The sequence below is a fragment of the Mus caroli genome, chromosome 2 (genome assembly GCF_900094665.2).
Source record: "Mus caroli chromosome 2, CAROLI_EIJ_v1.1, whole genome shotgun sequence".
Lineage (NCBI taxonomy): Eukaryota > Metazoa > Chordata > Mammalia > Rodentia > Muridae > Mus > Mus caroli.
The window spans coordinates 10168731-10181270 of record NC_034571.1 but is presented as its reverse complement, the minus strand read 5'-3'; the positions used below and the strand labels follow the sequence as shown (position 1 = coordinate 10181270).

The following is a 12540-nucleotide window of genomic DNA, read 5'->3' as shown; positions in this document are numbered from 1 at the left end:
GGGTGTCAGGCAACCCTGCGCTCCCGCTACCCTGGCGCTGATCCGGCCGGATGAGGCCTGTGGCCCTACTCAGGCCGGTTTCTGCTTCCCTAACTCGGCAATTTCTTTTCTTTTGTTCCCCCACCCCACTTTGGAAAAGTTTCTTCTTTAGAGTGATGGGTATAGGACAGGGTAAACTTTCACCTGCTTCAACTAATTCCTGAGGTTTTGCCTCCAGCTGCCATGAGAGCCAACAGAAAAGCAGTTTTCTCTTCTCGGTATTATTGTCTCCTAATCATTGTAAATGTTGCTTCTGATTGTCTCCTGATTTGTATGTAAGATAGCTCTTGGGGTCTGGCTTTGCCACCCCTGGGTGGTACATGTACTTAGAGTGAGAACCTACAAGGCTTTCTAGGAAGTAAACAAGCTGTGTTTATTCCCAGGCACACAATGCTGACTTGGTACATCTTATGCTATCTTCATATCATTTGTGGAATTTAAAGCATTGCAAAGCTGAAGTAGTGAAGATAATTCTGTTAGGCATTCATGCTAGTTAGGTATTACATTTATTAATTCTTTTCAGTTATCCAATATACTGATATTGAGCCATGGACTCTAAGACAAATTAACTAGGACTATGGAAGGATATTTCAGTGTCTTCTCAATTGACAAGTGCAGTTTCTGAAGACCGAAAGCCTAGTTTCATTCTACTAGGATAAAACCAACAATAACAAGGTGGCTTTTTGTTTGTTTGTTTGTTTGTTTGTTTGTTTTAAAAAAACAAAAACTAGTAACCAAGAGCTTGAGAGATGGATCAGCAGGTGAACACACTTGTTGCAAAAATTCAGTGACCTAATAGGATCCCTGGATCCTATGGTAGGAGAGAGCTGACTCCTGACTTCAACACACACACTGTGGTATGAACATATCCACACACCAACCTACATATCATGCATACACATACATACATAATAAATAAAATTTAAAAGGAATTACTATCAAAGGCAGGAATACTACTAAGGTAGTTTAAAAAACATATACCTTTTATTATTGCTTCATAAATATTTATTCCTTTAAAAGCCATACTGAGTCACTTTGAAAACATATTTCACATACAAATGCTATTATATTATAAAGCCCATGGAAACTTTTCATACTCACTTTACTCTTGAGAACAGAAATCTAACACAGGAAAATAATGCAGCTGAGTAAAGCAGACCTGGGTTTCTCTTCATCTTCTCTCACACATTGGTTCTGTGGCTGTAGGCAATCTTATTTGCTGCATTCCTGTAAAATATGATGAAAACATTTGCTTTTGAAGATCATAGCAAGAAAGGCTATAGTTTACTTGTTTGTTTTATTTTCTCTTCCTCCTTCTCTTTCCCCTCCTCCTCACTCCTCTTCCTCCTCCTCCATTTCTCCTTCTTCTTGTTCTTCTTCTCCTTCTCCTCATTCTCCTTCTCCTTCTTGCTCTTGTTCTTCTTCTCCTTCTTGCTCTTGTTCTTCTTCTCCTTCTTGTTCTTGTTCTTCTCGTTATTTTTGTTGTTGTTGTTGTTGTTCTTCTTCTTCTTCTCCTTCTCCTCCTCCTTCTTCTTCTCCTTCTCCTCCTCCTCCTTCTCCTTCTTCTCCTCCTCCTCTTTGTCCTTCTTCTCTCCTCCCCTTCTGCCTCCTCTTCCTCCTTCTCCTCCTCCTTGTTGTTGTTTTTCTTCTTGTTCTTTTCCTCCTTCTTCTGATTCTGGCTCAACAGAGTGTTGTTTTTCTTCCTCCTTTTTTCCTCCTCCTCCTCTTCCTCTTCTTCCTCCTCTTCTTCTTCCTTTTCTCCTTCCTTTAATATTTAAATGTAAGTGAAAGAAGTCTACTTTGCATATTGTTTGAAAGACTATAAGATGTATGTCCACTCAGCTCCAGGTGACAATGGCTAGGAAGAAGTAAGTGAGAGCTAAGGAGAGAGGGTTGCCCTCAGACACTTGACCCCAATCTACTCTGACATCATAAGTAATTTTCCAGTGGTTAAGTATTTAGCTATTAGAGAAACATACTTCTGAGTACTTCCTCAAGAGAAAGACCTTTGGATGAGGCATCATGAGTCAGTACCTTGTCAGAGGTGAATGGTTAGTGCATCTGTTCAGGATTTAAACTTTCATCACTTTGTCCCAGGGGTTCCCAAATACCCTAATAGTCCTTGCATGGAAAATGCATTTAGAAAAACTTGTAATAATTGGTTCTGAGTTGTTCTGTTTTACATGTCAAACTTACAGAGTAAATATTTAGCAATGAATCAAATGCTTAAATATGTATAAGAAATGCTTAAAAATATGATAATCCCAAAGAGTATAATTTGCTTCCCTAGAAGAATGAGATAGTGAAGAGGAGAGATAACAGGGCATAAGGGAAAGCATGGAAAAAGATGAGTAGCTATTAGATAGGGAGCGAACATCAAATCTAAGTCTAATTACTAATTATTATTAATTCATGACCTGGTTTTAATGAGTAAAGAAATCTTGGAATGCTCATAGACACAATTTATTAATTAAATAACTTTTCTATAATTACATAGTAGTGCTATAAATTACATGGAACATACTTACATATTTTACAAGTATTCATTTGCCTGAGATAGAAATTTAACTGTGTCCCCTGTATTCTAAGTTGGTAAGTCTGGCAGCTCTAAATGGTAGTGCATAGATTGTGGTTTTCCATATCTGTCCTCTCCATTTCTGGCAATACACATTGAACTCTTTTTACTTGGAAGTGACTCTGGGTATCACCCCAGCAATTGTTTCTCGGTCCAGCCCTGACACGCCTTGATTGTTTTCAAACTCACTTCTTGCACTATCACATTTTGACATCTGTGATTATTAGCTGAGCTCCTGGTACTGAACGCATATTTCTACAACAACCTTTCTACTTGGTAGCAAGTCTTCCTTTCTAGGAGCCTCAGGAAGTAGCTCAAGGTCCCGACATGAGAGACAGACGTGTTCTCCAGATTCTCCCTCGTCCTCCTCTGGCATTAGCGCTGACATTCAGTTCCCTTTGGGATGAATCTCTGCTGGGGTCTAACCATGACCTCTGTGCTTGGCTTTTTCACTCTCTAGGATGTGCTCACACTTAGCCTTTGTGAGTCCTTCATCCCCACCACATCTCTCAACCTTACAAGATCCCTTTCCTATGCTTTGCAGAAATACAGCTAAGCCAGCAACTTAAAAAGTCACAAGTAAACAAACTTCCCCTATTTGATTTTTGTTTACCTCACATTTTCTAGTGGTAGTGCATCTCTTAGTATTTAGGAACCGTATGATGATTATATTTTGTTATGCATTAAAGTATGACTGTGAAGGAAATGTCCCCACTATGGACAACATCTCTTCCTGAAAGAATACATATTTCCTCTGCAATAGAGAGGCCCCTGGCAGAGACCATCACCTGTGCTTCTTCACAGCTACTATAGGATGAATGCAGTGAACTTGCTGATCTCCCTTTTCCCTTCTTGAATAAACTCCATCACCCAGGATTTATAGACACCTGACTTTTGACAGTACTATTTGATGACTGAGATCAAAAGAATTTATTGCCCTAGTCCTATAAAACATTGAATCATGATTCTCTGACAATTGATTTGCAAAGATAACACGATCACTCGGTACACTGCTTGGAGGAGAACTGGGGAATTTTGTTCTAAGGTTGCAGCTGACAAAACTGCTTGGCTGGTTTATTATTAACATTATTGGTTTTCACTGATGGATACCTTTTATGGATGCCAATGGACAGAGTCTGGTACTAAAACTGCAAACCCTGAGCTTGTGCTCTTGTGTAACCAACAGATGTGACTGCACGCCTGATACGTACGGACCTCAGTGTGCATCCAAATATAATGACTGTGAACAGGGCTCTAAGCAGCTCTGTAAGCATGGCATCTGCGAGGATTTACAGCGAGTTTATCATGGACAGGTGGGTCCCTTCCCCTCAGTGCTTCTTGTGGAAACCAGTGTTACACACTCCCTATGCTGATGCTGACTCTAGACCATCACTGTGCTGCTACAAGTGACTGTAGAGGTGAAGTCCCCTCCATTTCTTGGTAGGACACACACAAGCAAAGGGGGAGATAACTCATACAGAAAACTGGATTCAGAAAACTGTGAGGCGTGGTCTCCTGGCCTGTATGCTTAACAGTGACAAGACACAGAAACATTACAGGCTCTGTTTTGTCAACAGCATCTCATGTCTGGATTTTTCAGGCCTTGCGTCCCTGTGAAGGGCACACTTTGTGAATCTAGCTCTCCAGTCTTCCTCTCAGCTCTGGGTCCTAGATGCCTAACAGGGTAGTCTGGCTAGTTTGATGTTACAAGAATTTTAGTTATTCTGAATTAATTTTTAAGGATTTTTAAGTAATTGAACACAGTCCCTTCTAGCAGTAGGAGTGAGAGGAAGGAGTGGAGAGAAGAGATTTTTAAGAAGGAAACGATTGTCCGAAGTCTGTACCTAGTTGGGTGTTTACCCTTTAACTACATAGCTGGCTGAGTCCACTGACTATAATTACAGCTCTTGATTACTGTTACTCTTTCCTGGGCATCTTTGGGATAAATTATAGGATCCTTTTATCCTGAAATAAAGATGTTCCTTTTCCATGGTCTAGTCTAAATGTTTAAATCATATGGGAAGAGAAAGAGAATCCACTCAACTGACCTGATGCAAATGAACGTTTGAATGACTTTAACCAGTTCAGGGTTTGGTGAGATATTCAGATCTTTTCCTCTCCTCTTCCCCATAGCCTTTATTTACTTTATTGTTTTCCTTTCAGCCGAGATTTAACTGTATCTGTGATGCTGGGTGGACAACGCTGCCAAATGGTATCTCCTGCACAGAGGACAAAGATGAATGCAGCCTCCAGCCTTCACCGTGTTCAGAACAGGCACAGTGTTTCAATACACAGGGTTCCTTCTACTGTGGGGCCTGCCCAACAGGTACCTCCTTAGGGACACATGCTAGGCTTGAATACCATACAGACAAGGTACCAGAATCAACTTCCCTCTACCACTGATCATTTTTCCAGAGGTGCCTAAACCTACCTGCATGTCCTACTCAAGAGCATCTTAATGCTAGAACAGGTCTCCAGAGTTGGAGATTTGCTAGGCAGTGTGCCAGCATCCAACTTTAGGCCATAATTAGATGTGGTAAGAGAGTTATTTTCATTGTAAATAGGAGAAGTTGAGGCTTAGAAAGACTAAATAACTTCTCCATGTACACAAAGCTTATTCGAGGCCAGATCTAAATCCACATCTGCCTGGCCCTGGATCTGAGGTGAGCTGCAGAGTAAGCCACGACTCTGTCAACCAAGGCACATGTGCACCTTGAGCTGCATTTAGAGACTTGTAGTTTAACGGGTGCTTGCACGGTGTTGGTTTAGAACTAGCAAAGCTAAGGAGAAGAAAGTCCTCCCCTCTTGCATCTCAGGGGCAAAAGTCACACGTAGCTGAATTCTCGAAGGTAATTTATGATGCCAGTCCTTAAACAGTAGATATCAGAGAAAACAAATGGCTTAAATTAGAGAATGGGTAGTGTGTGCTTGCTTTTTCATTTTCTTATTCGAAGAAAACAAAGAGAAACAAAACTTAAGAATTGAAAGCAAAAATTTTCATTTTTGTCTTTAATCATTCTATTTTTCCTGAATCTTAAAGGCACTATATGTTTGTTATAAATGTTAGGTACTACAAGCATATCTGTAAAAAAGCAGAGCATAGTAATATGTCTTCTTACTGTGAGAACCATCATTAGGGCTAGACTGCATGTCTCTCAGATCCTTGTGTACTCAACCTAACCATGCTCAGACATGATCATTTCCTTAAGTCAGTTTATCAAGGATACCCCACTTAGTCCCAACATTATAAGTATGCTAAAGGGTGAAGATATTTAAACATGAGTATTATTATTATAATGAATCACGAGAGTAATACTAACATTATAACTGGCTACAATAGAATATTTAAAGATTTCTTTTCACCTTTAATCTCACCCTTCACTTTACTTTTGCCAATATAGGCACAGTTTTCAGCAAGTCATTCCTGCAGATTACTAGTATGACTGCAACTCTTCATAATGTTCTATAATTTGTTGTATACACTTAAACTATGCATGAGAAAATTCTCTCAATGTTTGTATTGGCAGATGTACGAATGTGCATATGTATGGGCATTTCTAAAATTACTTTTAAAATTCAATGCCGTAGATGAGTCTTGAGGTGCTCAACTGTTTTGATTGTCCTTATAAGCAATGCTTCGGTAGATCTTCTAATGTATTTTGTAATATGTGGATGATTTTATCTACAAAGAACACATTTCAAGAAGTAAAATTACTTAAAAAGGAATTTATTTTTAAAAATTAATGAATGTTGCCAGACCTCATTCCAAACTGGTTTTAATTAACATCCAATCAACAGTCTGCAAGTGAGCCCCATTTATCTAACACTTCATCAGAATTAGATTCTATGCATTTAAAGTAAATGTTGGACTACCGGTTAGAGATATCTCATTTTAATCTATAGTTTTGTGTATTTTATTCATCAGTTTGAATTATTCTTTACAATATTATTTTATTTATTTATTTGGGTTGGGGAGTGAATGCCATAGCATGCCTTTAGAGGTCAGAGGACAAATTGGAGTTAGCTCTCTCCTACCATGTGAGTCCCAAGCATTGAACTTAGATGATCATGCTTAATGGAAAGCATCATTACCCACTGAGCCATGTTGCCAACCCAGAATGATTTTGTGTATGTCTCAACTATCTGTAGTTCTTCCTTGTTGAGTTGTTAAGTGCTAATCTTTTAATCAATATTTTTTCTAGGTTGGCAAGGAAATGGTTACCAATGCCAGGATATCAACGAATGTGAGATCAACAATGGTGGCTGTTCCCAGACTCCACTGGTCCCCTGCCTGAACACTCCTGGATCATTCACCTGTGGGAACTGTCCAGCAGGTACTACATCAGGCTTCCTGATGCCGTCACAAGGCAATGCCCTTGAAATAGAATCTTTGCTCACTTTAAAATTATTTCTTTTTTTCCCATTTTTATTAGTTATTTTCTTTATTTACATTTCAAATTTTATCCCCTTTCCTCATTTCCCCTCCGAAAACTCCCCAACCCTCCTACCCCTGCTCACTAACCCACCTACTCCCACTTCCCTGTCCTGGCATTTCCCTACACTGGGGCATCAAGGCTTCACAAGACCAAGGGCCTCTCCTCCCATTGATATCCCATAAGGCCATCCTCTGCTACATACTCAGCTGAAGCCCTGAGTCCCTCCTTGTGTACTCTTTAGTTAGTTGTTTAGTTCCTGGGAGCTCTGGGGGTACTGGTTGGTTCATATTGCTGTTCTTCTTATGGCTCTGCAACCCCCTTGGGTCCTTTCTCTAGTTCCTCCATTGGGGACCTTGTGCTCAGGCCAATGGATGGCTGTGAGCCTCCACTTCTGTATTTGTCAGGCACTGGCAGAGCCTCTCAGGAGACAGCTATATCAGGCCTCTGTCAGCAAACATTTGTTGGCATCCACAATAGTGTCTGGGTTTGGTAACTGTATATGGGATGGATCCCCAGGTGGGACAGTCACTGGATGACCTTTCCTTCAGTTTCTGCTCCACACTTTGTCTGTGTATCTCCTCCTATGGTTATTTTGATCCCCCTTCTAAGAAGGACCAAAGTATCCACACTGTGTCTTCCTTCTTCTTGAGCCTTCATGTGGTCTGTGAATTGTATCTTGGGTATTCCGAGCTTCTGGGCTAATATCCACTTATCAGTGAGTGCATAGCTTTGTGTTCTTTTGTGATTGGGTTACCTCATTCAGATCCAACATGTAATAAGGACACATGCTCCACTATGTTCATAGCAGCCTTATTTATAATAGCCAGAAGCTGGAAAGAACCCAGATGTCCCTCAACAGACGAATGGATACAGAAAATGTGGTACATTTACACAGTGGAGTACTACTCAGCAATTAAAAATTATGAATTCATGAAGGTCTTAGGCAAATGGATGGAACTAGAAAATACCATCTGAGTGAGGTAACCCAATCACAAAATGATTTTTAAAAAAAAAAAAAAAAAGGAATGGTCTAGGATGCCTAACTTACAGTGTAGATTCAGCATGCAATAGGGCAGCAAAGTAAGAAAGAGACAGAAAACAGTGTCAGCAGCAAACAGCACGAAAACACAGACCTGGGAAATGCTTCTGTGAGAATCTTTAGATCCATCACTCTGTTGTGCTCATACATGTATATTCATTTAATATATGCACTTGTGGACCGTGTCCACAGATAAGGCTTACAAACATGATACATGTTAGTTTCTTTTTTTCTTCTGGAAAGAGGTCATTCTGGCTGTCCTCTAGTTCAAATAAAACTAGTCTCCAAGAACTTCAGAGAGTTCTAAGCATTAAATGAATATATATACACATACACACACACACACATATATAAAACCAAAGGGGGGTCAATAATTTTTTTTTTTTTGAGACAGGGTTTCTCTGTGTAGCCCTGGCTGTCCTGGAACTCACTCTGTAGACCAGGCTGACCTTGAACTCAGAAATCCTCCTGCCTCTGCCTCCCGAGTGCTGGGATTAAAGGTGTGCACCACCACAGCCCGACTCAGGTCAATAATTTTTTATACAGTATATTCCAATAATGTTTTATCCTCCCTCAAGTCCTCCCAGTTATTTTAATAACATGAAGAATGGTACTTTAGACATCTGTAATAAATCACCCCCAAGAACATTAGTCAGTGAAATTAAGGTGTGTCAATTTAGAGCCTGCCATTTCTATGACACCTCACACTTGCAAGCTTACACATATGTACACGCACATACATATGTGCGCGCACACACACACACACACACAGACACATCTTCACACATATATGTATGCACACACAAAGCCACTGTGCTGTTTTATGAGTTCTTTTAACCATGTCCTACTGATTGACTCTGTGGAGTTTCATATCTCTATCTACTTGGCTCTTCAGAGTTGGTTACCTGGTGTCTTAGTCAGGGTTTCTATTCCTGCACAAACATCATGACTAAGAAGCAGTTGGCGAGGAAAGAGTTTATTCAGCTTACATTTCCACACTGCTGTTCATCATCAAAGGAAGTAGGACTGGAATTCAAGCAGGTCAGGAAGCAGGAGCTGATGCAGAGGCCAAGGAGGGATGTTCTTTACTGGTTTGCTTTCACTGGCTTACTCAGCTTGCTCTCTTATAGAACCCAAGACTACCATCCCAGGGATGGTACCATCCACAAGGGGCCCTCTCCCTTGATCACTAATTGAGAAAATGCCTTACAGCAGGATCTCATGGAGGCACTTCCCCAACTGAAGCTCCTTTCTCTGTGGTAACTCCAGCCTGTGTCAAGTTGACACACAAAACCAGCCAGTACCCCGGGATTCTAATCTTAGACAGTCATGGTCTTTTTCCCGTATTCTTGACCTTGTTTCTCACCCTCTGCTGTGCTTTGGTCAGGTTTCAGTGGTGATGGGAGAGTGTGCACCCCCTTGGACATCTGCTCGATCCATAATGGAGGCTGCCATCCAGACGCAACCTGTTCCTCCTCTTCTGTTCTAGGTAATGGCTCACCCGCATTGGTCCTTGGATGTTTCATGCAAACCCTCTTTTCTGTACAATTTCATATTCTAAACAAGAAATTATTCTGGAAATTTCAGGGGGGGGGCGTTGCACAGTCTCACTCTGTAGCCTTGAAATCATATAATCCTCCTGCCTCAGACTCTCAAGTACTCATGTTATAGGCAGGAGCTACCATTCATAACTCTCAAAATCGTTATCTTGATCCTCAAAAAAACTAACTGATCCCAAAAACCTACATATATTTAAATTCGATAGTGTAGTTACTCTTGAGTGATCTTCTTTGACTAAACGTTGTTTCCAATAATAATTAAGCCAAATAGTCAATAATGACTTTAGCAAACAGAATGGAGAAAGGGAAGAAGGACATATCACCTTCTTTTATAACTCTTATTTCTGTGCCATTGACTAGAGTTGTGCCATTTGGCTACAGCTGGCAACAGAGAACATATAGCATTTATTTCAGGCATCATGGATCCAGCCGGAAAAAAAAAAGTTTACTTCTAGGAAAGGACTAATGAATCCAGGATGGTCTCACTGTGTAGTTGTTGTGGTACCACATAAACAAGCTCCAGGTCATGTGTGCCGTAACACATCTTCCCGAGAATTGTCTCATTGCAAGTCCCAGTCAACAGCTCGTGCAATGTTTATGTGCCCCAGCTCTGACAATCACAGCTACTATTTTTTTTTTTGTCTTGATTGGTTTTATAGCTAACAGTTAGTTTCTTAGTCCTTTTAAAGCCTGTGTTTTTGTTGCTATTGAACAATAATGTTTTCAGTTGTACTTCTCAGCTTTCTATTTCTCATATACACTGCCCATTTGCTTTCTTTTGAGTTTGCCACCTTTGATTTTACAGAGGAAACCATCTTCCCCATCTGTTTTGTGTTTTGCAACACTTTGTTCACAGCATGTCATTCTCTGGATTTTGTACTAGTATTTTCTATTTAGAGGTGAGAGACCAAAATCTTTTAAATTCAGACTCAGTTTTAGAGAACCTGACCTAAGTTTGAACTCAGGTAAATTAACAGGCTGGTACATAGCATTAGTTTCCAAGTTATCCCCCAACAAACTAGCTCCAGTCTCTAGGTTAACCCTCAATAGGACCAGCATCTCCAGGTTATTCTCTCAACAAACCTGTACCCCACTTCCAGGTTACAAGCCCACCCCCTGCCTAATGATCACCATTGCAGAGAGAAGCAGAATTTAAGTTTATGATGTGACTCCCAGCACCAGCCAATTATGTTAAAGGCAATAGGAACTTCCCAATTAGCTGCTTGTATTCTCAACCCTGATTGATGCCTACTATAAAACCTTGCCTGACAGACATTTGGGGCCCACCACCACCAAAACCATCCACTTGGTGGTGCATTGGGGTTGGGTCAAGCTAGCTTGAATAGAATAAAGACCCTGCTGTGAGTTGCATCAGATGGGCTCCTGTCTGTTTTTTTTTAAGAGTTGGGGGTCATCACTAACACTTCCCTAGCACAAGAGAAGCTTAAGAAATTTATTGCCGAAGAGTAAGTCAAAGTTCTTCTTCTTCTTCTTCTTCTTCTTCTTCTTCTTCTTCTTCTTCTTCTTCTTCTTCTTCTTCTACTCCTCCTCCTCCTCCTCCTCCTCCTCTTCTCCTAACCTCCTTGTGAGAAGGGACTTTCCTATTGAACTCTTCACAGATCATCTAGTCATGTTCCTCTTACATTTTCTCCTGATACATCAGGATCTTTGACAGTCTTAGAATTTATTGGTCACTTGTGTACCAAAAGAAAACCTAGATGATTTCCATCCAAATGGTTAGACTCAACCTCATCCATTAAATAATACAACACATTTCTTGATGTTTCAAAATTTCATTTTTATTAATGCATCCTTAATGTGCATGCATTGATGAGAATATATACATGTGCACAGGTGTATACCTACATGGTTGTATAGATCACACACATATGAGTGACCAAATGTTCAGGAAGCGTTTAACAGAGCAGTGATGTGGTCAAGAGAGGCATTCCTCAGATTCCTCAAATCCCATTTGATTTCTCCTTTGGTCTCATATGCCTCCTATCTGATGATGGTCAAGACATCCCATGCCTCTACACTCCACCTCTCCCTTGTGAACTCTGGGCAGTAGTAGCTTGAGTAATAGTCAGCTTGAGAGACCAAAATGAAACAGACAGATATGAATAGTTACATTTTATGCACAGGAACTGGTCGTATATTACATGGTGTGAAGTAGCATTTCATGTTCTTTAACGATTATCATGGCAGCCTGTGACTTTGCCTGAGGAATGGCAGCAGATATCCAGGCAAAGCATAGCCGGTCTGAGTCTCCTTACACCATTTCCCTTCAGTAAATACTTTAAAAGAGATAGATAAAAGAATGCAATTTTATGCACTCCTTTATGGAGAAATGATTCCTATATGTCTTACTTTCAAATCTTGCAAGCACTATGGCCGAAGGACATAAAAACACCACTATCCATTTATGCTGCAAATTTGTCATGTTAAATAATTTATTCCAATCGAATACTTCAGTGAGATTTTCTATGCATTTTCATTAATATTTGCTGGTGGAGGAACGTGTTTACATTCATCATCATATTAATTTTCATGCATTATTCCAGCTCTTTTATTTTATTTTTTTTTTCTTATAAAAACAACATTTAATTAGGGCTGACTTACAGGTTCAGAGGTTCAGTTCATTATCATCAAAGTGGGAGCATGGCAGCATCCAGGCTGTCATGGCTCAGGCAGAGCTGAGGGTTCTATGTCTTCATCCAAAGGCTGCTAGTAGAAGACTGACTTCCAGGCAACTAGGGTGAGGATCTTAAGCCCACACCCACAGTGACACACCTACTCCAACCAGGTCACACCTATTCCAACAAGGCCACACCTCCAAATGGTGCTACTCCCTGGCCCAAGAATATACAAACCATTATATTCCACTCCCTG

The 12540-nt window shown here is 40.4% G+C and overlaps 1 protein-coding gene across 1 annotated transcript in view; it reads left to right on the top strand.

The window, feature by feature from the left end:
* Cubn (cubilin) overlaps positions 1-12540 on the top strand; it is a 225260-nt gene that overhangs the window by 9110 nt on the left and 203610 nt on the right. The window contains exons 7-10 of the mRNA XM_021155681.2: positions 3801-3927; positions 4778-4940; positions 6817-6948; positions 9477-9578. Of these exons, the coding sequence (XP_021011340.1) occupies positions 3801-3927; positions 4778-4940; positions 6817-6948; positions 9477-9578 (524 nt within the window). The remainder of the gene's footprint in view (positions 1-3800; positions 3928-4777; positions 4941-6816; positions 6949-9476; positions 9579-12540) is intronic.